Source organism: Tinamus guttatus, unplaced genomic scaffold, assembly GCF_059628265.1.
Source record: "Tinamus guttatus ecotype Peru unplaced genomic scaffold, ASM5962826v1 Tinamus_guttatus_pri_ptg000115l, whole genome shotgun sequence".
Classification (NCBI taxonomy): Eukaryota; Metazoa; Chordata; class Aves; order Tinamiformes; family Tinamidae; genus Tinamus; species Tinamus guttatus.
The window spans coordinates 8,265,301-8,293,117 of NW_028288649.1; the positions used below are offsets into that span (position 1 = coordinate 8,265,301).

The 27,817-nt window shown below is 39.5% G+C and overlaps 1 protein-coding gene across 1 annotated transcript in view; it reads left to right on the forward strand.

Moving 5' to 3' along the window:
* Window positions 1–27,817, forward strand: part of THRB (thyroid hormone receptor beta) — a 118,789-nt gene that overhangs the window by 50,079 nt on the left and 40,893 nt on the right. The window contains exon 2 of the mRNA XM_088521165.1: window positions 24,121–24,185. Within this exon, the coding sequence (XP_088377291.1) occupies window positions 24,179–24,185 (7 nt within the window). The 5' untranslated portion in view covers window positions 24,121–24,178. The remainder of the gene's footprint in view (window positions 1–24,120; window positions 24,186–27,817) is intronic.

Below are 27,817 nucleotides of genomic sequence, written 5' to 3' on the forward strand. Positions count from 1 at the left end.
ATGATTTCTTTAGCTGCATGGGAATCTGCAGCTATATAGTCACTTCGGAAAGGACGTTCTAATTAGGTATCATATGTTGCAAGTGTACTATTTTCAGTATGTCACAATCATCTAGAATAACACATAAGATTTTCCTGTTCTTCTGTTTATGTATCCATATATCTATAGCCGTGAAAATATTTGAATAGTCATAAGCATCTTGAGAGATAGTACAGTAGTATTTATTGGAATAGTGCTGCAATTTTTTTCCTAGGTTCCTCTGTTCTAGCTGGGAGAAGTCTCTGTGTTGTGCTTCTTGTATCTCATATCATAACATGAGAAACATCAAACTGTAAAGCAGGGTGTGAATAACTGTACTTCAGCCTTTGTCTACTCGCCTGTTTATCGGTCAGCCAAAATTCTTGAGGCGCTACAATGCAAACGTAGTATTAAATACCTACAGCTCCCATGTCAAATACACCATGACAACATGGTTTCATTATTGTGTGAGAACACGAATTGAAATACATCAAAGGTCTGTAAGCAGAGATAGTAAGAAGTAGTTACGATGACATTATAAATGGAAAACTATGATTTTCTAAACATGAAGAATTCAATTGAAGCCATCCTCAGTTGGATAAGCCCTTCTAAATCCAAGGTGTAATTTCTAGATCATGGTCTTATCCCTACCAAAAGGCTTCATAGTTTGGTGCCTGGACATGCTCTCCACTTGCCCCAGTGCTGTGGGAGGCAGCAGCTGAATAGAGTTTGACTTCTGTGGCCATGTCAAATTGTGTTACCCAACATACATAAGGTAGAGGGGAGAGGAAGGGAAGGGTGGAGTGACCTACTGCCAGAGTATAGAGACCTTTTTCCTTGCATTGACAGTATCCTCCTCTTCCCTCAAAGCTTTGAAATCCCCCATGCACTCCAAAGCCTTTGTTTTGGGCGTTGTTTTCATAATCCTTGAGCTTTCTCCCCTCTTCCCCACACATTCATTTTCATTGCATTGAGGAAGTGCAGAAAAAAAATGGGTATGGGAAATAATGGTCTTGTAAATTTTTTTTTGCCATAATTCGTAACTATTCATTCTCTGACAGCCAGAAAATCCACTGTTTCACGTGTGTAAAATGCTAATCAGAATGATGAATGTTTTAAATCTCAGTCATAGGTTAGCACTGCAGGGTGCAGCGACTGGTGACAGCAAGCAGGGCTGAAGTGAGGATTGTGCTGAACGGCATGGCTGAGCAACAAGAAGTCAAACCTCCCAAGCTGAGCTCGGTTTTCTGAAGGAGGCAATGATTTTGTGAAAAAATGTCATCCAGATACTATAACCTACTCGGTTATAATGTGATTCAGTTGTTACAACCCCCTTGGTTTTCTGAAGTTTTCTATAGGATTCTTTCCTGGAGACCCATGAAGAATTAAGGCTACTGTGGGATGAAAGGGAAACTGCTCTCATGAATTAATAAGTGGCTGAAAGTTAGAAAACTATGGGAAATAAATTGTCAAATTTTACAATGAAGGGAAGTCACCAATGGAGTCCCAGAGGCATCTGTCCAAGACCTTGGGTTGTTCAGCATATGGAAAGAGGGTTAAAATTCAGGTAATTGACAATATCGAATTATTGAAGGTGCTAAAAAGTCAACTGGCAGAGTCATGAAAGGATCTCACCATACTTGAGTGACTAAATAACAAAATGGCAGCAGAAATGCAGTGAAAATAGATGTGAAGGGTTTTACATGGAGAAGAACTACTGTAATGATGGACTATGGAGGGAAAAGATGCCAGGGTTGAATAGATGATTTTATAGAGATGACAGTTGCATGCCCATCAGAGATTAAAAGCAAACATTGAGAATTTATAGGAAGGAGGTAGAAAAAAAGGCCAGAAGATACCACATCACATTGCTATGGCTCGCTCTGCCAAGGTCTGTACTCAAGTGATGGGATCTTCGTCTCTTCTGACCTATGGGATCTTTATGTCTGTAATGTTTTAGCTATGCAACGGTTTTTGGTAGATCAGCTTCTGATGAAAACTCATGCTGGAAAGAGTTACAAATGCGAACAGCTTTATGTAGAACAGAAGTTTTCCAAAGTAAATGAGGACAGTTCATCCGGGAAAAGTTAGTGTTCTTCGCTGTAGCGTGAGTGTCTTCCATTATGTTTTTATTCCAGGATATGCTGGTCTCAGAGGACTTTCTGAATGGCTGAATTCAGATGTATGTGTACACAACTGCTATACCTATCAGATCCTGTATTTATTCCTGTAACTGAGCAATTTTACCCAGGAAAACTTGTGATTGTGGTAACTAAGTGCTAGTATCACGTCCATAAACATGTAAAATTAACTAAGTCACCATAGATACTTTGCGGGTACAATAATTGCTCACATATTTACATACACCTCAGTTGTGCTCTTAGTTACAAACCTTCATGTTAAGTGCAAGCAGTTAAATGCATACTGCTCTTAGTTTTCACTTTTCCTTCTCCATTTACCTGAAGATTTTAGATGTTTTATGGAAGAAAAATATTTTAATCATGCCTTTATGAGGTGATCAGTCTCCAGATCATTTCATTTATAGCTCTATGTTTTGTATGTTGTTAAAAGAGCCCAATTTCTGACAAAAATTTTGCAAAACTTGTTGTCTCACAAAAACTAGGGATTATACTGACCAAACTGTTCTTGAGAATTATGAAGTTGCATTCACACAGCCTGAAAAATTATTGCTTCACTGATACAAAAAAAAATAATTTATGATAATGTAATCTGAATATTCATTTAATATATATATACAAGAGAGAAAGAGTAATAGGTAATTTTACAATTTACTTCTAGGCTCTGATTTATATAGAAAAGGATTGGAGTTCATGAAAGATAATGTTTCTATTTTACCTAATTTCTCATTTTTCTTTCTAACATTTTGAATCAAATCTTAATGTGTAGAATATTGTAGATAAAACATAAAAGATAATCTTTGTCTTTAGGAGCTAGTTTCTTTATTTGACTGGACTCAGAGCAGATCAATTTCTAGCACATTATGTTTGCATGCTGACCTTTTCTGTGCTGTGAATAAAAACTGGTGCTATGATATACTCTTTATTCCCCTAAAAGACATTTCAGACTTCATTTGAATGTATTCTTGTGTGAACAGTAATAAAACAATAATAAAAATGTGACATTTATCTTCTAGGTAGCCGAAAAGCTAAGTCTTGCTTTCAGAAACACTAACTGCTTTCATCCTCACTCTGGCTTCAATAACTGCAAAAAAAAACCTGAGAATCCTAGAATGCTTAAGGTTGGAAGGGACCTCTAGAAATCATAAATAAAAATAAAAATAGCACCATTCTATTCACTTTAGAGCTAGGCATTGAGTTTAAAATAAGGAGGTGCCTAAGTGTGTTTGTTTGCATATATTGACCAAGAAAACACGACTAAAATTTGATTTGGAATAATATCAGCTGTAAATTTGAGATAGAGTAGCTGTTCCAGGTGAGCAGTGCAAATGAGCGCTTTTATTCTTCCAGCGGTGTGATTTCAGCATTGTTTATTTTAAAAATGGAAGCAGATACACTCCAAAGTGTCCAGAAGGGTTAATGTGTAGATGGCCCTTGACAATGACTGAAAAACATTTACATTACTGCATAGTTCTGCTGAGGTTCCAATCAGAGAACTCAGTCCAGTTTTGGGCACAGTATTTCAAAAGAGACACTGAGCATTAGAAGAGAATCTAGATGAAAACAAGAAAAAATAGAAACCTTGAGCTCTGCGTAAAGGTGAGTGATGTGTAGCTGCTTCGTTTTGCATAAATGAGACTGGAAAAAAAAAACGTGAAAATAGTTTCCATGGAGTGCCCAGAAGGTAGCTGCGAAGGGAAGGGAAATGCAACAATCTTTGGATGAAACAAGACCGCAGGAGTTTCATTTGCAACAAGAGAACTTGATATTGGGAAAAACGTTTTAGCTGAAGGCAGAGGTGGGATACACTAAGACCTAGTATGGTGGCTTGAAACAAGCGTAACTTGGCCTGGATTTGCAGGAGATATACACCAACTAGAAATTCTCCTTTAGTCCTGCTCCACGAAGCCTTCACTTTGATCATGTAGGACATGCTCTGCTAGTCCCAATAGATATCCTGCAGCATTCCAGAATTTATATGGAACCCTAAAAGAAGAAAATCCTTTCAAACTTTCTGCCTTCACTACTTCACTTGGCCTTAAAGCCCTTTATCATAAACTGTGGTCACAAATCACAGAAATTAGTTGTATCCATCCTGCTATGGTGTCCTTGTGGACAAACTGATTAAATCCACTGCCAGACTGAAGTTAAATGCTTACATAAACTTCGGGCACAGCGAAATGCGGCGATCCCACTGAAGATGCAATTGCCTTTAAAATAAGGCTAAAAGATTGTTTCATTTGTATGCATAAATCTGTGAAAATGCATGCAAATTTTACTATTTCAGAGATATTCAGTGTTTAACTTTGCTCTATACTTTTTTTGAAAAGGAAGGAAACCTTTCTGTCTTTCACACTTGAATGTTCATTCTGAATGACTTTTGCTGTACCATGGCACCTCACTTAATTAGCACTTGCTGCTTTTCTTCTTCCAAAGAGAATTACAATAGTGGCAGACTTTGTGTCTTAACTACCAGGAGGTATAGATGGGAAAGACTTCTGTAACATTTATAGCTTATCAGCTGAGACAGTGTGGTTGCCCATGGTTCTTGCTGAACAGCACATGACATAGTACAGGGTATTGGCAAGATTAACAAACCCAGGCTTTCTAACAGCAGACTGGCTTATAATGCTTGTATAGAAAAGGGATAAGAATGTTTGCACGTACTCAGTAATGTAGCTTTGTATTGAAGTTAAACTCTTGCAACCAGCTGTAGAAATATGCAAAACCCAAAGGCTTATATTTGCAAATCAGAATTAATTCAAGTGATTGGGGACTGAGCATTGCTAAAACACGGAAACCCTAAGGGCTTCACAACAGACCCTGTTTTGGGAAAGTATTCCCTTTTGGGAAAAAGGAGCATCCAAGAGTATTACTTCGAAGTAAGAGTCCTTAAAAGGGCTTTTGTGGCGTCTTTAGCATTCATCCTGGTTGAATGTACAATTTTTTTTTTTGACAAAAATGATTATCATATAAAAATGCTGAATGAAGTCCTAGTAATTCCACTGACTTCTGACCAATGAATTCCTCTTAAATTTTATTCCTTATTGGTAAGATTATTTTCTGTGTAATATGAGAGATTGTTTTGCTGTTTGTTTTGAAAGCCACCAATGCTCTTTACACCTTCTGACTAAGAATTTGCTAATACCAGATTTTCATTTAAAGTTTCTGATTTGGAGATAGAAACAACTCCAAGGAAGTGTAATCTTTTGGAAAATCTCTAAATGCTGAGGACACGGATAGACTCAAGTGAGGTGAATCACACATCATAGCCATTCAAGTGATACTTCAGCAACAGAAGTGCTTAGTGCTTTCTTTCTATTTCCTGACTCTGAAGTTTTAGGAGACTATAAGAAGGAGAAATGAGAAAAAAAAATCCCTACTAAACTGACTATAGCCTTTACCTGCATTTTTTGGAAGAGCTGGGCTCTTGCACGTGACATGGAGGAACCAGTGATTTGTTTGGAGCTTAAAACACTGAATATGCAAGGGTAGTTCTTCACTGATAAATACAAGAAGGTTTTGATGTGTAAACGTATTCTAGAGAGTCTGACAACTGATTCTGGGATGGCTGACAGGAGTGCACATGGCATCTACAAATGGACCTGCTCAGATTATCCAGAATGAGAAATACCTTGGAAAGAAGTGGAACCTGATTCCCACCCCACTCCCACCCATCTCAAACGGTAGGAGAGAATTTGACTAAACATCAGTCCTTCTGCACGTCAAAATTAATATCTGCAGCATTATTTCTGCAACAGGACGATTCAGGTTGGTGTCTCTCCTATAAAAACAGGAGGAAATACTCCATGCCCAGCAGAACAGAGGGTGCACACTGAGTCATTTGTATTCTGGTCTCTCCTCCTCTCTCTGATTTGAAGTCTGGCTCCTTGTAGGTAGATGGCATGATCCATGGTGGGGTCTCCCAGTATTCCTGTCCAAGCTCTTCATTTTATATAACATATTTAAATATTCCCTCGAATCACTGAGAGAAAAATGTCAGTGTCATCTTTTATGGAAAAAATCTATGCCATATGGAATTGAAATCAGCCTAGGATTGTTTTATGCGGATTTAAATAAGAGAACAAAGCATAACCAAATATCCTTCAGTTGGGAAGGAATATTGAAAGAAACAATTATTTCCCAGCACCAAGTGAGCCTCACATGGTGAATATGTAAAGAAGATTTATTCAGGAGATGAATTGCTTTGTCATACAGATTTTATCAGAGGGAAGAATGTTTCAAAACAGCTGAAACTTTTAAATAATGTGTACCCATATCTTGGTAAAATTTGAAATGAAGCCCTTTATCTCAATCAATGCACATAAGCTGTGAGACAGAGCACGAGGAAGGGCTAGGGAATTGCAGGTGAGCACTGTGCTCCCTCTTCTCCTGGGCAGTGGGGGCAGTTTCCTCCTCCAGGCTGCTGCCTACCCTGCTTGCAGCCTTGAACTAGTTCTGCTTCTCGAGGAAAGGATATGTACAGTAGGTAGAAGCTCTCTTCACTTAAATGGGAACAGAATCAGGCGATGATTCAGGATTGAATTTCTTGTCAATTTTTGCTTCTGCAAAATCGGAGTATTTTGGTTAGGAATCCTATCTTTACAGACCCATCTAAAGCAGGAGTCTGGATGGTCACTGTGAAGAGCGATCATTCCTGGAGTATGGTTGCGTACAGCTACAAAATGTGATGTATGGGTCCCAAATGGGATTCAAGTTTCACATAAAAAATCTGGAGGGGTATGGTTACAGCTTCCAGCAATTACAAAAGATATTTTCCCATAAATACAGATTTCTTTTTGCTTTTTTTTTTAAGAAAACAGTGCAACTTCTTTCCATCTGATTTCATTGATTTTAAAATTTATTGGGATACAATAAATTCAAATAAAAAACACAGTTTATTTTATTTGCATGTTAGAAGTTCTCCTCAAAGCACATTCATAAAAGGTGTGCAAGGTGTCTTGCTTTATTTTACTTGTAAATATGATTTTTGATACTGAATATTTTGATTCACTTCCAAACTGTTGGATACTTCAGTGATGCACAAATCCCTCAGAACCCTGGCAAATTGAGCTTTTTCTTCAGCAGCTTAAAAACTTATTACTATTAAAAATGCACTGTTTAAAAAATATTCCTCTCCATGAGAGAGTATTGAAAAAGGGTATATTGTATTGTTATATATTCTAGTGGGCTGCTAAACCAAACAACAAAAATCCTGGCAACTGGCAACATCAAAAAGCCCAGATTCTGGTTAGGAGTGGCTGGATTTGCCACTGTTAAACTGCTTGTGCAACTATTTGCATTTAGAGCATTTAAAAGTGCTTTGCTGTGTTATATATGCAAATGTGATATGAATGCAGGATGTGCTTATTCAGTGGAGATTTAGCTGCAGTCCTTGAGAAAATGGAACAGTTTTTCATAAACACCCTGTAACGAGCAAGAGGCAGTACATCTCCAGGCTTATATTCACTGTAAATGTCTTGGTGTGGAGCCAGTCAGATGGCTTCTTGCAAGCTGGTCTCTGGATTTTATTAAGCCTTCTCCTCAGTGAACAAGCCCCTTTTTCCTTCCTTCTCTATTTCCTCTTAAGAGTTCTAGAAGTTGCCTTTTATCTTTGAGGATATTGGCTGCTGTAGACAAACACTTCTCTCTTATCTCACTTGATATTTGAAGCAAAAATTCAGAAGTCCATCTAGCATCTCTTTTAGATCTAAGTCTCTGTTATTTTACTGACTGGCATCAGTAGTATATACTTGGAGTTAGGGACCTTTGCTTCTGTATTTTTACCTCTGAGGTAAGGCACTACATATACTTTTTAAAGGTGAATATGTGTGCAGTGTGTAAAGACAGTAGTATCTACAAGGAGAAACAGTGTCTGGTTTATTAAAAAAAAGCTAATAGTTACTTTAAATAATTAAAAACAGACTTAAAAAAAAAAGACTCTTGATTTCACCTAATCTCTATTGTTGTAAAAATGGCTTTCAATGTAAGAATGCAATAACTTTGGGCAGTATTTTTATGAAAAGGATGTGCAAATGCATTTTGCTACATATTTTGCTGTTCACTGAATTGAAGGAATTAACTCCTTCACTGTGACAAGGCAGCAAAGTGACTTCTGGTGGTTCTGCCAGCATACATATGTTGACTAGAGGCAGATAAAAATAATGAGAGATGACGTACTGTTCCTAGGAGAGGAATTCCTGCTGGCAGTACGTGCTGTATAAAGGCTGGGAAGATGCAGTTGCTATCAAGCCTGGATTGGGATGCTCAACCATTTGGCTGGGATATTCCTCTGCTGGCCAGGGAAGACACCATCCTGCCTGGCCCTCCCAACCATGCAAGTAGGCCAGAGACACACACAGTATGAGTGGAACAGCAAGTTTGGATTATTGTCCAGGTTTAAGTTGGGCTGTCTTGCAGGTGGTCCTGGACAGCCCCGATTATATCATCTTTTGACCTACAGATACCGTGCTATTCCGTGACTTCCCTCTTTGCTGCCCTTGTAATTCCCTTTATCCCTGCCCAGGTCTCCCCCAAAGTAAACAATCACCCTTCATCCACATTCTTCTACACCCATACCCAAATTAAGTGTTCGTCACACTGTTACCCATGTAGTTTTGGCCTAAAACAACAGAAGGACTAGGTGCTTCTGGCTTGCAAGATTGTGCAGAGGGTCCCCCCGGTTCCCCCTCTGTCTGGTGTGGCATTAGGCCATATCTCACATAACTTCCCTTTAATCATCCATGAAATCCAGCCATTCCTCACGGCACTCTCTGTAGCTTTTGTTGGCTTCAGCCATTGGTCGCCATCTGGTCTGGCAATGTCTCATGTCAAGTCAGTGCTTTTTCCCAATGATTTGGCAAGATTTCAAAGGGGAGCTGAGCCTAGGGTATTTGGCAAGCAGTCTGTTTTCTCCCTAAACATTATGCCCCTAAATGATGTACTCCTGTAGACAAACATGCAGGGCCTTGTCATTGCCAGTTTTGTCACTTCCAACAAGTGAATCTCCAACCTTTAGGTGAATCTCCAACCGGGGACTGAACTTTTCATATCTGGTGGACAAGTACAGTAAATAAGAGAATGAAACGAAGGAATAAACTCAGACTAGCAGACAAAAAGGCTTTCCTTTATAATATATGACAAGCTGGCTACTTGCCCAGAAAGACTGTATAAAGTAAGGTAAAAGTTGTATAAAGGCTGCAGGAATGACAGTCCAGTAGACTTCATTGAGTCTACTCAATAAAAATGAGTGCACATAAAGAAGTACAGAATTTGGCACGGGAACCTATTCTTTGTGTTCTAATTCATGCAAAAGGAACGTGACGTCAATAGAAAGACTTCCTCTGCTTCAGTGGCCTTTAGAACGGACCCTTATCTTTTTTCTTAGTATCTTAATGCTGGCAGAATGACTGATATGGACAGACTTTCTAATACTGACAGAGACATCTTTAGTCTGTGCTGAAGGAACAAATAGAGTATTTGTTTCTACAACAGTGTGAGGTTTTCCTAAGTTCTACCACATCGTTGTACAAAAAGTATAAAGATGAATAAAACTGAAGTGAAGAAATAAATGTAACACAATCTGAAAGAGATACACATTTTGACCATAATTTTTGACCACAGTATCTCAGAAATATAGGTCAATGTAATTGTGAATTCCAGCACATGGATTGGTTATAGTGATGTCACATTGTTCAGGAGAAAGCAGATTTCTGTAGTACTGAAACATTTCCAGTGATCCAGTATTTCAGCTTTAAGAACCTAGCAATTGTGAGTCAGGTCACAACTACTGGGAACCCAAAAAATGAGGTTGGTTTTGAAATTTTGGGTTTATTTTGATAATGAGTATTAAATATATGTTCCCATTATACTCTTTCTGGAGACGATAAATGTTGAGATTCACTTGCACTTGTATGAGCATGGGATAAAGGGCTTCTCAAAATTTGCTAAAAATAAAAGAAAAATGACAGAAAAGGATATTAATTCTGTGAGTCCTCTTCTGCGATTTTCCCGTAAAAGCTATCAAGGAGTAAGTCTTCTAAATCATAAAATTCCTTCAGTGCAGTTAGTTGCAAATATCTTCCATGGATTAAAGAGAAAAGGTGAAGTGTTTTCTCATGCTGTCAATATCTTCAGGGTTTTTTTTAATGAATCTACTTATCTGCTTTTCATAGTAAACATGTTTGGTTTTGATTCCCATAAAGGAAAATCTCCGAAACCTCCATACAGTATATTTTTTCTACAGAAATTCCACTACAAGCTTTTGCAATCTCCACATATTATATCTTGGCAGAAAATAGTACTTCTGCTTATGATTTGCATCATTAAATATCAGATTGGCTCCTGGTTGTGTTTATAGGATACAACAAGAAATAGCCTGTTAAATCTGGCTGGTTGGTAAAACGGGTGTTTGTTGAATCATTGTGCTACTGTGTTCCCACATCATAAAGAGAACAGAGTCTCATAAAGCTATTATGCTGTAAAACAGAATTAATGTTAATGGCAAAGAGTATGCCTGAGTGTTGTAAATAAATTAAGAATAAATTGGATGACATCTAGAAAAGGGATCCCCCAAAACACTGAGTAGATCAGAAATGCGATCTATAAACCCATTTTGAACTAAAAAGAAAACATGCTAAGTGTGTCTAATATTAGTCACAGTAATTCCAATAGCTTATCTGTGGATCTTAGTAGCATACTGTAAGAAGTTAGGTGAGTCTTATTATCTCCACCCTATGGATGAAGAAGCAGGGTTACTGTAAGAATAAATGTATTTTCAACACAGCGCATGAGGCAGTGCTGACTCCAATTCCCATTCCAACTGCCAGCTTTAATTATTTTTCTGTGAGTTTCATTTGTTTCTCCTCATTAGCCAGAACTTGTTCCTTCAGCAAAAGGTAATTTGGATAACAGTGAATGTAGATTAGGTCCATATATTAATACTTACAAAACTGAATAATTCAAAATTGCTCTGAGAGCTTACCCCCTTTCTATCTCTGGATGGGAAGAGTCTGCAGCCATAATTTATGTTTTGTATATTTTGGTATTTTACTGCACGATCTCCAAGATGTTGTGCAGAGTGACAGAAAGAGGATGTCTCTGATATTTTTTTATCTCAGCATGTTTTCAGGTAAGAATGATGGGAAATATGGGCTATTACTTGTGGATCATTTATTTTCGTTGTCCTTTTCCATATATCCATGTTACACTGCTGAGATTAAGTCATGAGAAGCCTCAGTATCAGCAGGGCAGAGCAGACATCCCGTTCTGTATCTCTTTCTGATGTTAAGTGACATAATAGCAGTCTATGAGTGCCTGGCTAAAATCAAAGTGAATATTAGTTAAATAGAGATGACACTAAATGGAAGAATGAAATCCATGAAAAAGTAACAATTTCTATCATGTCATGTGTTGGGGAATCATTTTTCTTGCAAACATCCTTTTTCTTTTTTCGTTTGTTTTGTTTTGCCTATATTTTCAGGGTAATTTTTCTGGAAAAACTCATTAAATGACTTGGATAACTCTCACTTTTGCATCTTCCATACCCTACTAATGCAATATACTTGCACAGAACTTAAAAATGGAATCTCTACATTCTTTGAAAATGTCCAATATCCTGCAGCCCTGGGAAGTGTGCTCCTTTTTAGTGCTTATCTTGTTGCTGGGGCCCTTTAGGTCAGATTTGATATCTTGCTAACCATCAAAGTCATCTGTGCCAAGTGTTTAAGACAGTTTTCTCTGAATGGTGATTTTCTGTCTTAGCAGCTATGTTCTTTGAAAGGTTTTATTCTTCAAATGGCAGGTCCAGAAGAGCAGTAGACAAAGATTGAGTAATAGGGCTGAGACTTTGGAGTTTGGTATGTGAACAGGTCAGAAGGCTCACAAGTTTGATTTCCTTGAGAGTGAAATGTGACCTTCGGTTTTCTTGTTTCACATTTACACAAACTAAACAATAAACTTTAAACACAGAGTCCCTCCCGATAACTCGGGAGAGGGAAGAAACTCAGTCCTGTTGAGACTTGAGTCTTATGGCACTTCTACCACCCTAAAGTTACTGCTTTGATAAATACATTCTTAGGTGCCAATAATATCTATCAGGGTTGAAAGCAGCTATGGGTGAAACTGGGAGGACCAACCTGATAATTGGCAAAGCAGGAAAAGCAGAAGGGCTGCAGATGCTGAACGCAAACCCGAGGTGATGCCAGTGCTGTGGAGTGAGGTTTACACTTGAATTTTCACTGCCTCATTCTTTCCCAGCTGTTCTTCCAGAGACTTGGGCCTGTTTGTGTGTTGTCTCCAGCATGGATCCCTGTTTCCATGCTCCTGCAGATAGGTCACACTCAAAACTGTGTGCTTCTTCATTCCTTGTACTCCAATAGTCTGTTTTTCTTCTATCAGTCTATACTTTCAGAACTCTTGCTCATGTCCTTATCATCAAAAGTTGGCTGTGCTGGTGTTAACACCACCCTTCTTAAGCATATCCAGAATACATCTATTAGGTATATCTTCTGAGTCATAATTCAGTTCCCTTACTGCGTCTTTGCTTTTCTCTCCCTTGTTCTAATGAAATGTAACTATTCTGATTCATCGTTCAGCTCTGCACAGTAAGTTTATCCATTTATTGGGCTTCGGATGGCTTCCCTCTGACAGGCAGTACTGTCTCTGAAGGCCATCCAAAAACTCTTCACTAAAAATTTAATAGTCACCACTTTATCTTCCCTTCTCCTTTGCCTTGTTCTACAATACCTGGTCTTCTTCCTCTGCACCTGCAAGTGTTAGCAAAGTGAATGCAAAGATAGGCACTCTGCTAAAGCATGGTACAAAGAGGAACAAGGATGGGAGTGGAAGGTGAATCCTTGTGCATGCAGCCCGCCCGGGTGCAGGTTTTCTTAGGTCAGCCATCAGAATGAATGCAGCAGTAGAAATCTGGCAGCAACAAAATGTAGCAGTGCATACCAGGATCTCCCAGATGTGCAGCATGACTCGGTAGCTCGTAGCTGATGGTAAAGACACATATATGACACAGCAATCAGAAAAGCTTTAATTACAGGTTCTTAATTGGGTAGAGAGATTGTCTTTTTGAAATAGTCATTTAAGAGTTATCCAGGCGTTCTCTGTAAATGTCAATAATTTTGTACACTTATCCTTTCTTACATGTGGACCTTATCTGTTAGTTTACTGGACCCCCAGTTGTGCCTTAGGATAGCCCACGTATGGCCTTGGGTTCTTGTTGGAAATAGAGGTCTTACATCCAACATACCAGTATCAGAATCTTAACTTTATTCAATACTAAAAGGAAACCTGACTTCCCCAAATTATATTGGCATTGGAAAGAGGGGCCAGAGTCCCGTGATGGGACACGGGGAATTCCCTCCATGAGGCCATGGGATCCCCTTCGTGCAGCAGCTGGGAGATGGTCCCACGTTCTGGAAAGGCCTGGGTGACTCATCCTGCACTGTGGCCATACTACTCCAAAGTCCATCGAAAAGGGAGCTCTGCAGCTGCCCTGACATGAGCTGGCTGACTCTACACAGCAGTGAACCTGCTCTGCTATGGATAACAAAATCCTCAGCTTTTCTGGTCTTTTATATGAAGATACTAAAAGGCGGTAACTCTTAGCCCTGCATTACTTCACCTCCTTCCTCTGTGTCCCATGCCTAGGTCATCTCTGTTTTCTTTATTTGAAATTAAACTGTTAATATAGAGCTGCACTGCATTTCACAGAGTTTTACTATATAGCAGACTGAGCACCTTAGCAATAGGCATTTTCTAGAATTCTTAGCATAATTATTCCTTTATTAAAATTATTCCAAGAAACAATATAATGTGTCATGAGAAATAAGATGCAAGGAATAAATTTAAAAAAATCTCATATTTGCAGAAAACATTTTCTTCTGTTACAGATAGTCCTTAAAATCAAATCACCTAAGGAGAGCAACTTAACTTTTTTTATTCCGAGCAACTTCAGCAGTTTTGCAGATAGCCACCTGTAACTCAGTGTTTGAACAGTTCCCTATTCATGACCCCATACAACCATACCAGGAATAATAAAACCTAAATAAACCCTACTTACCAGCAATTAGAGTGATTTAATTCAAAATAAAATGACAGATGCATAATGGGTTAATTACAAAGCAAGTAATTAGCAAATAGGATGGAAAATGTTAAAAGGTTGTGGACTTTTGTTGTTTGCTTGGGAGAGATAGCAAAATCATCAGTGATTAAACTTTTTCTCTTAATATCTGGACTTGATTTTACTATTGTTGGATGTAAATGAGGCAGCAAACAAGAAAAGAGTTATTTCTAAAAAAAATAAAAGTAATCACTCCTTTATCAGAAATACTGAAAGCCCATTGTTAACACTGAAGCTGTGTGATTTGTTTCCAGACTGCACCCAAAAGTAGGTTTGCAGCCATAGTGCTTCTGCTTAATCTTAGGTTATGTTCCCCTTTAAAGAAGGCAAAGATCTCCTCTTTCTTCCCTTTCAGCCTGAGCATGGCCCCCCAGCGAGGTCACTAAAATGGCAGGAGATTGGTGTAGTTAGAGCTCACCTCGTAGCAAGCAGAGTAAATGAGTAAATTATTTAGTTGGGAATATGCCATAGTGTATTTATTCTCAAAAACAGAGGCTAGAAGGGACTTTGAACAGCATAACTGTCGAGCTCTGAAAATCCTTAGCTGAAATCCAGTTAACTTAATGCAGTGTTGGACATATATAGAGAGCAGCTACAGAAGGTGCAAGCAATTTTCTGTTAAAATAAGCAAAATAGGGCGTTTACTTCATTTTCACAAGTATTATTCTTTCTCTCCATGACTCCTGTCTGCCCGAAACCATAAGCAAACAGACATTCAGATCACTTTAATGCAGTCATATTTTATGACTGCCAACTTACTGCCAGGTAACTTGAAACTTTTTATTTATTCAAAATAGTAATAAATATATTTATGTATGTATAAAACATGTGTTTTGTATTTTGACATTTCAGAGGGAATGTTTTCAGAAAGTTTTCTCCAACTTAAGCCTAATTGTTAGTGGAGTCGTTGAATTTTTCTTTTGAAAAATAAACTTTTGGGTAAACCTCATAAATAGCAATAGGGGCTTCTCCATTTCAAAATATCAATTAAAGACAGGCAGAAATACTCCTTTTTAAATATAGGTGCCCTCTAACCTAATTACATGTCCACCAGTAACCATTAGCATAATTTGACTGAATTTCCCATAACGATCATATTCTTTTATCGTCTCTCATTTTCTTTTGAACATCACTATCGTGCTCACTTTGCTGTCCCGTAGCCAAGCCATGCTTAACTCCCAACTGATGGAGCTGTCAGTTCAGCCCCATAATCATGTAAATTTACTTGCCTGTCACTTCTAGAATTGATACCTTTTTGTAGGTTATACAGAACTTCATGCAATATTCTAGGTATGCCCTCATTATGCTTTAAGGGATATCCGCCTTACTGGTAGATACCATGCCTCAACTTACCTCTTTAGAAATACACTGTCCTCTTTCTACACATATCTTGCTGTGAACTCTGGTCTAAAGCCCATTTCATTTAAGCTGCTTCTGTGCTGGCAGGTAAGCGCACAGGACCACCAGTTGGGCTTGAAAAAAAGGGATCTGGACAGATTTTGAGCTTTTATTTTTCCTCCTACGATAAGTTTTGCTGACTAGGGGTACGTATTTCGGAAAACACTCAACTTCTTGTTCTGGTCCTCTTGCCTTAATCTTCTTGACAATAACCCTCTTCAAAGTTTGGCCCCACTAGAATTAGAGAAGAGTTTAAGCCATACGTTTCAATTCTGGAATTTGTGCTAACAATTACAGAATTTGATAGTAATATGATTCTGCTATCAGTTTTAGGCTGGGTAGGTCGAGTGTTTTCTGAAAAGGTCCAGGTATTTGCACACTGAAGCTCAAAGCGTGGAATATAGACGATGTTTTTTTCTGTATTTAGAATTTCTTTTTGAAAACAAAGTGCTGGTTCTGTAAAGCTCTGGGTAAGAAAGGCAGAAAGCCTAAAGCTGCATTAATCCTGCTTCATATCCGAGTCCCTGAAAATAGCTCAAAACAAATGCCAGTACCAATCTTTAGGTAATACTTATCCCCATTCAATAGAGTGACATTTGTAGTTTGGAACATGTTCGTTTCTGCTTCACTTATTTTTTAGGCACAACATATATAAGACGCATTGACAAAAATAATTCTTGTTAGCAAGATTCAGCCACGTGCCTCCCTCCTGACATTTAGAAAACATTATTTGTCTTAATCCATTTCATGCTGAGGGTAGAAAAACACCACATTCAATAAAAGATTTTGAAATTTAGTATCTTTGAGATTATCTGACGCTGTTCAGTTTTACACAGATTTACTAAGTAATTCAACACAACCCTCACCTAATACAGACTTTGCAATGAGTAATAAAAGAAATTAGAATGGAAGATAAACTGTCCCTTGTTGAATTTTCAATGAGAGCTAATGTTCCCCGGGTTGACAGAACGAAACAGAAAAACAAGAAAAGTTTTACGTCAAAGCAGTAGTCTGAATGAAACTCCCATATGCTGGAGAATGAACATGTAAGCCATGAAGTGTCTCTAAGGCTCTTCAAAAAGCACAGGAGCAATCACTTAAATATGAGCTCTTTTATATTACCCTTCTGCTTTGCCGTCATCATCAGCCCTCCAGGATCCTTGTTCAATGGGGTATTTATGCAAGTATGTAGAGGTTGTTCTGAACTAAGGCCTAAATCTCCAGCAATAAACATCTCCTAATGTGCAGTTACAGATCAGCTACTCTCTTACAAATCTGGCCAGCTTTCATTAGATGGCTTTATGTTAAGTGAGTCCCTCATGGAGAATTTTTGAGATTAATGCTCCAAATATGCCATTTTGCTTTAACATGATATAAGTTGACGTGTGGAGTTGCCGTCGCACCGCTACGCAACAACAACACAAGCAGGTGGAGAGTGTCTGCGCTTTGTGCAATTCTGTTATGCCGTGGGAAGACATTAATGTAGCTTGAAAAACTCTTCGATCACTGGAGTATCCTCATGGGACGCTAGCTCCTGTGAGAGGACATAAATCTTAATAGAGCTGGTTTGCAAAAGGAAAACACGGGCTATCAAAATAGTGGCTAAGCAGCACTGCTCCCAGTTTTGTGCTCCTCTTATGCCCTCCTGTGTACACACATGGGCTGAAGCAGAGCACTGGGTAGAGGAGAGAGCTGGTGTTTCTGCAACGGGTTGAAGCCAAGCAGAGCAAAAGCTGCAGTCCGTGTGTCTGGTAGGTTTAACCTGGGTGTAAGCAGATTTTTCTTAGGGCGTATGCATCTAAGGTCAAGAGCTCCACACAGTGATTACCAATGATAAGTGGTTTGAGATACTCTGTAAACACAGAATCATTCATTTTTATTAAAAGTGGGCAAGAGAAGCATTATTTAGTTTTCTGTTTTGTATCTGGGCAGTTTAAAGATAACGTTAAAAGTCTTTCTCTGCTATGCTAGATGCTGCATATGAGAACGTGTTTTTAGCGCATTAAGACCACTGGAGAAGTGACAGAAACACTGAAATTGTTTTCCAGCCTTTTCTTTTTGGCTAAGACAAAATCATAATATTTTCCAGTAATTTCAAAAATAATACATTACATCCCAAAACAATGAAACACTAGCTTCTCATGAAATCATGAGAACAGCTTTTATCTTGCTGAGTTACAATGCTACTTTTTGTGGTGCTGTGGAAGACCTACATGTTTGTAGATGTTTTCAACAGGGCAGCTTTATCATCCAGCCAGTTGTGCCAACTGTATGTCCAGATTGAAGTCTTACTAATATGGTGAGGAATTATTTTTTCCATCTAAATTAACCTAAACTATTCACCCTACCATTTTGCTTATTAAAACCCAAATGCTTTCAAAAATGTGTAAAGCAACAAGGTTGCAGTTAGGACTTGTTGGACTTATTATTTGCATGTAATGTTTTTCTGGCTTTTGTACTGTGAAATAGTTGCTGAGGCCCTTGCAGAGCTACCTGCAATACCTGATGGTCTGATCCTGACTTATTCAGAGCATCCATAATCTTGACTTACTTGTGCTCAGAATTTTTAGGATATTTTAGAAACAAGTTGAAATGGGAAATTCTGAGCCTGAAAGGTTCAATAACTACCCAGTCCTAAACTTGACATGTTCAGGGTCGTTACTCTGTGTGAGGAGGAAGGAATAGGATTAGGCCTAACTGCTAAGCATGCGTATTATAAAATTCATTAACTCTTTGCCTTTATAATCCAGTGCTTCAGGAGAGGAGGCATAAAAAGGTTTAAATGGATGATGCACTGTGTTTTTGATCCTAAACTTTATTGCACAGTCTTACATCCTTATGAGTTGAGCAAGCCCAGTAATGCCAAGTATGAGTCAAAGTTCATCTTGTGCCTACAAGCCGGTGGTGATGCCTTTCATTAAATGTTTTTAGAAACTGGATAGGTTTTCATGTCTCATATGAGGCAAGGTTGTTCTGTATGTTTTATAAGGGAGAGAATGCTGCTTGCTCATTATATAGGTATCATGTACCATAAGCTATTGTCTAATACATTTTCCACTGAATATGTATTGGCACAAAATCCTCTGTATAACCCAGCTCCAGAAAGTTAATTTTGCTTTGCTACTGAATATTGAAAACAAATTTAAAAGTTCAGTTATGAATCAATATAACCCATAGCTTGCCTTGCCATTTCTTGTGATGCAGTGTTGCCAGTTCAGATTTTCTCACTAAAAAATGGAAGTTAAAGTGTTTGTGGAGAAGCATTTGTGGAGGGAGTTTATGGAACAAAATGTTCAGATGACACATCAAATAACTGGCCACCACAAAGCCAAGATGGCCCCCAAGAAAAATAAAAGTGCCTGTGCCAAAATATCGTATGAGGGGATCATGTCCTGGAGCAGGCAGTCAGAGCACGCTGGCACGTTCCCCTGCACTTCCCGAGCGCCCGATTCCGAAACTGCCAGAGCTGCTTTTCCAAAGGGATGCGGTACTGCAAGCTCTAAAAAGGAGCACACCGGGCTCAGTGTGGAAACGCTCAGGCTTCAGCAGCATCCCCTGAACTGGAATAGCTCTTAGGAGGTCACCCTGCGATGCAAGAGTGTGTGTGGCCAGAAGGTTGTGGTGTCCTGCATCCTGTCCTCGTCAGGGTGCTACAGCCAAAAAATGTCGACTGGGCATCAACTCTCAGCTTTCCTTGTGTTATTACTAGGATATTTGAGATTTAGTGAAGGTTCTGTTCTCCCCTCCCTGGCTTGTTTTCTATTAGTTTTTCCTGTAAGGAAGGCTTCTGTCTTATCTTGTGTCTATGAGATTCATGCGATGTCCACAGATACAGTACTAACACCACCCACTCATGAATCTGTTTCCAGAAATGAAGAGATGGCCGTGACTGAGTTTAAGATATTAAATTAATGGATTTGTTTTTCTTTGTCCATTTTTGGACCTTTGGAGAAGATCCAGAATCTCCCAACCAGAAATGGTTCCACTCACTTCTCTTAAAGCAGTTTTCTCTTATTCCAGTTGTCATTACTTACTGTTCTGTTTACTCTCCTCACAGCCTGTGCTTCCCTCGCAGTCTCCCCTTGCCTTCATAGATGCACCCCATTCTACTCTTCCACCTAACATCTTCCCTCCTGCAGATCTTCTCCTTGCTTCTTCCCCTTTCCATTTTTCCTGCCCTTTTCGATCTCCCCAGTGCTCTGTGCTATCCGTGTGTCCCCTTACGTTGACTTTTCCATGGGTGCCTTGGCAGAGCTTCCTCTTGCTGCTCATCGGGTTTGTCAGCTGGCTCTTGGCTACTGCCACTTCTCAGCAGTGTCCTGCCCAGTCCCACGTGCTGTCACGTTTCTCCTGCCCGCTCATGGTCTCAGTGGGGAGCTCTTCCCCTCGAAGGCAGCCCTGCTCCCATCACATCAGAAACGGCAAGCGTTGGCCTGCCAAAAGTTGCCACCACTGCCTAAATCTGAATAAAACCCTCTCAGTCCTCATCCCCCAAGTGCTGTAGCCCTCTTTTGTATTCATTATTTTATTCAGCGCGTTTGCATGTAGGTGGAGGCTGTTGGAGAGAGTGAGCAAGCGCTTCAACGCATTGATTAGTTGCATAATTACCTTTCGTATAGATAAAAAAAAGTGCAATACCTGGCAATAAAAAACTGGACAGCATGCCTAGATTGGAGACCAAAGACTGAGAATTAATTCCAAATATGACCATCTCAGGCCAGCAGAAGGTGAAAATACCAAAGATGTTCCATTTTTTGATTTGGAGTGAATAGGTTTAGTCTTTTCCTGGTATGTGTCTGTAGGTGTGAAGCAGAATTCAGGATATCGCAATAAGACAACAGAATAACTATTTTGCTACTTTCTTTTGAGGTACCCACTATGAATGTGAGGATTGTATTTTTTAAAATAATGTAAGTGTGAGAATAAGAAGAAAAAGATGGTGGGCTTAACTCTAGTGACTGAAAATAGGATGTTGCCCCTTTGACTGCCTCTGCTGTCTGGTAGGAGATGACACGGAGATCCAGCGCTGGGATCCGAAGCTCTGGGGTGGCCCTAAATGGTCCGAACTTGCGATTCAGAGCCATGAGACTTGGCCAGCTCCTTGCGGGCAAACCAGTGCACTCAGCGCGTAGAGGATCATCTAATGAAGAGAGCTCGCTGTGTTGGTAGCAAAGCTTAAACATAAAAATTGTGTCACTTGTGAAAAGGAAGTGACTCTGTAAAGTCCATGATGGCTCCCATAAATTCCTGGCCTGATGTGGTAGAGGCTGAGACTATGACTCATCTGCCTCACTCCCACTTGTGTCCGTTCGTGTACTTTTCAGTAAGTTATAGGCACTGAAAATGAATCCGGTTTTCTCCAGCATCTTCCACATTTAAGAAGCCTCACAGAGGAAACTGCCATAATTAATGAAGATACCGCATAAAATTCTTCCTTGCTTAAAACAGCACAAAAATGCTGGGTCCTCAGAAGACATTCAAGCTTTTGGATACCAGAATGGATAAATAGTTCTGTACTTCCACAATGTTTCCATCGATGTGGAAAGAAAGATAGAAGAAAGAAAAGAAAAATAGGAAATTATTTTACTTCTGGCATATGAAGTGGAGGAGAAAAGAGCTATTTTTAAAACATTTCCAGTGCTTTTGGAAAGACTGTTCCAGTGGCTGTCAGGTACAGCGCAGGTATTACGAATGGGCTCATTTACCGTGTTTACACTGGCTGCCGCGAGGCTGACCGGCTAGTGGAGATCCCGGCTTGCTAAGTGCTCTCTGTGCACACAGCAAAAATAATCCCTGCTCCAGTACACAGATTTCTAGACAGATGTGAGAAGAGAAAGAAGATGTGCACTTTAAACTGCGGGAAAGAGGAGGATAGGCCAGATATCCTAGTATAATGCTTTAAACAAAGACTATCTTTTTATAAACTTCATAATTATTTTTTTTACACAAGTGACAGCTCCCTTCATGCCAAATCCTGGTCTCATTGGGAAAAATGGCAAAACTCCCAGGATATCTGGAATTCTTCTCTTTGTACAGAATTCATTGAGGAACTTTGTATTTCTCCCTTTTTTTCTGTTTCTTTTAATAAATTGGCATATAAACAGTATTTTTTGGATTAGAAACTAATTATTTACAGGAGAAACAGCATTTTTATTTAAAACACTCAATTGTTTACTTCAAGAGTACTTATGTGTCACTGAGTCACCAAACCACGATTAAATTCTGGGAAAAGGCTTATTGCGGAGGTTCCTTGGGTCCCGTGACATGGTAGGATGGGTTGGATTCTGATTTCAATTGATGTCCTGATCTAAATTTGTCTCCTCTTTGATCTTTTGATCAACGGGCTGTTACGGAGTTTGAGAGGTACCACAAGATGACAGGCCCAATAGCAAAAAGTTTTTGTCAGCTCTGTTGTGTGGCTTGTGCATAGCAAACATCAAGCAGAAAATACTGCTTTTCTCCAGAGTTTAAGGAGATGCTGTCGGTTCTGAGAAGAAACCTGAGACCCAGGTAGGAAGGAAGTTTCCTTCCAAGGAGAGTCTCTTGCTTGGAAGGAAAGGGAAAGAGACAAAAAGCACTGCCAAACATGGAAGCTGGAGGGTATTTTAACAGTTCCTGCTATAAAACTTTTCAGTTGGTTTACTTTGCACTTGCTTTACAGTTAGAGTAAACACTAAGATTTGGGGATTTTTTTTTTCTTTTCCTGGAATCACGAAGCAGTCTTGAGTCTTGCAACAGCAATTAATGTAGTTTAAAGATTTACTAGATAAACCAAGTTAATGTAATGAGGCATAAAATGACGAAAAAGAGCATAAAATTACAGTGAAAACAAAGCTGTTAATGCAGACAGTCAAAAAGAAAAAGGAAAGGAAAAGAAAGGAAAGGAAAGGAAAGGAAAGGAAAGGAAAGGAAAGGAAAGGAAAGGAAAGGAAAGGAAAGGAAAGGAAAGGAAAGGAAAGGAAAGGAAAGGAAAGGAAAGGAAAGGAAAGGAAAGGAAAGGAAAAGGAGAAGGGAAAAGAGAGGAAGGGAAAGAAAGGAAAGGAAAAAGGAAATGGAAAAGGAAAAGGAAAAGAAAAGGGATGGTTAAAGCAGAGCTAAAGGCTCCGCGCCGGGGGGAGCCGCGGGCTGCGGCGGCGCCGCGCGGGGCCGCCAGGGGGCGCCGCGGGGCTGCGCGGCGCCGCGCGGGGCCGGCCCGATTTTCCCGTTTTTCCGCCCAAAGCCGCGCGGAGCCCGTGGCCTGCGGAGAGCGGCGCGTGGGGGTGCGTGGGGGGGGGTGGAGGTAGCCCTCTCTGCGCTCCCCGCTCGCCATTCCCGCACTCCCGCCCCGGCAGGACTGTCCCCACGCGGTGACCGAGCCGGCCCCGAGCTTGGGTGACACTGCAGGAGCGCGCCCCAGATACATTAATTACACGGCGCGGGTGTTTGCTCCGACTCACCTGCTTTCTAATTCCGGATTCGTGGCCTGTGCCTAAATAGAGCAGATGTCCTTTTAGCCTGCTGCTGATGGGAGATGTTTCAAGGACAAGAGACGTTCCCCGTGTAAGGAAACAGCAATTCAGTTGAAATAGGAACTTGGCTATGTTGCCGAGTGATCACAGCGCAGTTCATGGACATAAAACACTGATCAGGGCAATGTGACAGAGACTTTATTTCCCCTTTAAAAAGGGGACTTTATTTCCCCCTTAAAAAGTCATTTATATGTTGACATTAAAAGATATTTCCTGATAATCAGAAAAGCTTGATTCTCATCTCATGCCACTTTTACACTGCCATTGGGAGGTCAGTTTCAAAATATCTAATGAGATCTTTTCTCTATTTTGGAATAATACCTGCAGGAGAGTCTCTGTTTGAATTTGGTTGTCTATGCTGAAACCAGAGGGAGAAGCAGGTATCAAGCTGGGAAGTGCTCTGGGGGGAATGAGGTTCCTGAAAGAGGATGTGCTATTTGTGGTACCCTTGGTTGAAAAGTGGATTTCTAATTCCTCTGAATCCTCTTTTCTTAATGAACTGGAGAATAATGCGCATATATCACCACAAACAGTGAGATTTTAAAAAATCTTTTTTTTTCCTCAGTAATTCTGTATTAGTACCTATTACAGAAAATTAGAGGAAAGTGTCCTATGAAATAGCAGCATTTTTTTTTTCTGTCAACTATACAAGTTCTTTCTTTTTGACCTTGACTCCAAAACCCTTGTATCTACAGACTATCCAGTCCAGCAGGTTCTGGACCTAACATGCTTTCTTTGCCCCATATAATGCAGCAAGGTGCACTGAATTGAATGTAATAGGTTGTGCTGTCAAAATGGACTGTGGTGTTCAGGATCCACAATGTTCCATCCCATTTAGAAGTTAGCATTATTAACATAATTTTTGTACATGTTTGCATTTACAGATGTATTACATGGGGTGTTTTTTTTTCCTTTTTCTTGGCAGGTGACGTTGGTGACAGAAGAAGAACGAGAATGATTACTTATCCATAACTCCCAGCAGTATGTCAGGTAACCACACTTCCTAAGAGCTTTTCTACAATATTTCTTGGTTTTTTTTTTTTTTTGAGGGGGGGTTATTATTCAAAATTGCCTGCAAAATTGTAATTTTTTTAAAGCTCTGAGTTCACTGGTGCCGAGAACTGAAGTTTTCCTTCTACCTACAGTACGTAGATAGGAGGCATGCAGTAGTCCTCCTGAACATTTTCTCCCTGGAACTCGTGTGCTCCTTGGGTTTCCTTCAGCAATGGTGCTGCATTATTCTAAATGCACATTTCAACTTTTGCTTTTGCTGCTGGAACTGCCAGTTCAATGACAGTTTCTGCTGACTAAGTTGGCAGAAGTTATTTTGTAACATGGACATACTCCCTGAGGTTCAAAGTGAGACAGTCAGATTCACTTTATATTGATTACTAAGCACTCTCCTGATAATAATTGACCAGATCTGTTGGTAGGCTGAAGATCCAGAGTTGAAATCACCCTTAACCATTTTAGGTTCTATTTACCACCTTATCCCTTTTAGCTGTACAGTATTGGGAGGCTATACACGAATTAGCTATGTCAAAAAGATACATAGGCTAGTCCAAGAACAGGATGTCCACAAAGATTTAGTTGTTATATAGACATCACATAGAAAACTTGTGCAGACTTCTGCAGTAGGGTTCAATATTCATCAAAGCACATAAGAAAATGAATTGTTTTGCTGATATTGTCTGTTAATGGCATTTAGCTGTTGAAATATGTATAAATAGAGGCTTTTAAAAACCTGTTTGTAAAATGGAGCATGTGTTACACAGGGAAAGTCATAACAAACAAGTCTCAATTCCTGCTGTTATGCTCAAGAGACAGTTTAGTTTTATTGTCTGGGCAGGTCAAATATCCTTTCTCCTACCCTAGATGGCTCCTATCCCAATGTGCAGGCTTGGCCCCCAGAGGTTAAAAGCTGTATCCAGCAACTGGATGTAAGGTGAAGAGTAACATTTAATGAACATATAGAGGAAAAGCAAAATATTATTTAAATATATGCTTTTATGGTACAAATATTGTTTGCACATGTATTTAATTTCCATGTGAGGCTGAATCATGTGACTGTTGTTCTTATGGCCTCTTTGCCATTCTTTGAAGTGGAATTTGGGCACAGGTGAATATAAGATGGGGCCAGAGGGCCCCAAGGCTGCTCATGAGTTTAAGTTACCTTGTCCTGGATCAGTGTGTCAGGCTCGAGGTTTGCATCACTGCCACCTCGGAGCTGTGAGGGAATGTGTCTCCTGAGGCTAGAGAAGGCAGGGTCTGCTGGAAAGCTTTGTGCGTTCTTCTGTATTCTTGGCATCATCATTTAATTAAACAAATGCCTGTTTTTGCAAGAAGTTGTGACATTGACATATAACACGCAGTCTCTCCCAGCTCACTTATGTGCTCTCTTCAGTCTCGTGTCACAGTGGTGTTTTTTGACCTTTTACTGCAGGGCCTGGAGCTTGTGCTGCATGGTGGGGTCTAAAATGCAGTATATCCACTTCACCATCTCCTTAGTGCTGCAGGAGGCAGGTCCCTGTGCAGGGGAGTCCTATGGAGGTCCCCCCATGACGCCTGCCCAGACCATCCCCGTGGCATTCTCCTCCCAGGCAGCTCTGCTGAGCTCAGTGCAGACACAGCCTGCTTGCAAAGATCTCTATTTTCAGCATTTCTTTAGAAAGGAGCGGGCAGGAGACATGTGTACAAAGAAAACAGTCGCCAGTTTATTTGCAGTTCATTTGCAGAAGAAGAGTTTTGGCGCAGCTGGAGATATCCATAGCTCTCTCTCTTAAAAACAGTTTGTACGTTCTGTTTCCCATTCTCTGCATGAGTGCAAATGCAAAAAGAAACATGGTTGACATAAAAATCTCTCGAACTTTTGGCTGTGTAAATGCCACAGTGTAGAGCTGGATAGGACTCCTTTCCTAATGAATGAAAATAAAAGCTTAGATTCTGATACTGAGATGCTGGAGAGCAGAATCCTATCCAAAACCAACCCAGTTGCCTAAAATAATAAGTTGTAGTATACTGATTTTTTGGTAGGTCGTTTATTTCTCTGTGTTTATATTACATTCTTATTGCATTGAGTTTTCTCTGTAGGCGCTGCCCAAAGCCTCCAGGTTCTAGCACAGTCTAGAAGAATTTTGTCTGATGAAGGTTGTAGAATTTGGCCTGGAGTAGTAAAGCTAGACTTTACTACATTTTGCAGTTGCCATAGGAGAAAAATCTTGAATGTTTAGACATCTCAGCTTCAAAAACGCACATTTATTGTTTTATACCATACATCTGTGAGTGTGTATGCTTATAGCTTTAATACCGAGAGAGTTAAAAATTCCCAAATGATAGTAAGAACTTCAAACTTTTCTGTATCCAATTCAATTAACCTGGAAGAATTTCATTAAAGTGAAAACCCTTACTTGCAGTATTCCAATGCAAAAAAAGTAAACTGAAAAAAGAATGTTAACGAAGTCCAAACTACCATCACTTTTTCCTAGAATGCAGTCAAAGTTCACACAGAAATGCATATTAGGCTAATGAACACCTAATACTGTGTACTTGATTGGCATTGGAAGCTGACAAGTGAAAAGGTGGCCTTTCAGGTTTTGAAATCTCTGTGCTTGTCAATATACTTTTGCAACCATGCGAATTATAAATGTCCAGGCTTGCCTAACCTCTTAAATGTACACATAGCTCAGGTGCTGACCAAACATTCAGATAAAGTGATGATTCAGGAAGGGAGAGCTGGCCATAATACATGTCTTGCAGTTGAGACAGACACATCCTGTTCTCATAAGCTTGGTACAGCCATAAATAAATACTTTTCAGGCTACTGATCACATACAAACAAAGTAAATCTGAAAGTTTAGTTTTCTTTTTTGAAGCCTTATTTCTTTAAAGATTTCCCTTCTTTTATGATCAGCTCAGCAGTAAATCTGATGGTCTTAAAGAACAACAAGAGAAATGCATTTAAGGAATGTGAAATACATTTTATGTACATAGAAGTAACTAGAAAATGCTCAGTTGGATAGTAGTGTTGCTGTAGTCCATCATCAGCTTTATATTTGGCACCAGAAATTACAGTGCATAGAGTGCTGGAAAAATATTATAAGCATTTTAAAAATTAGTCCTATTTCAGCAGTAATTACAATCTTTCTGCCACATATTTGTACAATAAAATAGGGAATTGAAGAAGTCATGTTTTCCCATTGAGATGATACAGTACTTTCGTAGAGAAATAAAAATAAATATGCAACATAGCTTATGTAGCTTATAACAAATTCTTCCTGTTTAAATACTGTAGTGAAGCTTCTGGCAGTAGCGCCATCATTCACTGGCACTAATCTAAAGCTGAACACTTCCGTGCGACTATTTACTCCAAGACACAGGACGACCCTGAGAAATTTCCATCTTACTTCACTTACTGGAGCATGAACAGGCAATGGAATTCAAGAATGGCATGTAAAACTTGAGAAATTAAATAGTATTTGCAGGATATCTCAGATCTCAATAATGCTGCCTTCATGGTTGAAGAAAACAGGGTATAGAATAATGGTCTCAGAGCAGTTCTTGTTCTCCAGTGAGTCCAGGATTTTACCCTGAATGTGTTTCATAATCGATCCCAACATTGCCCT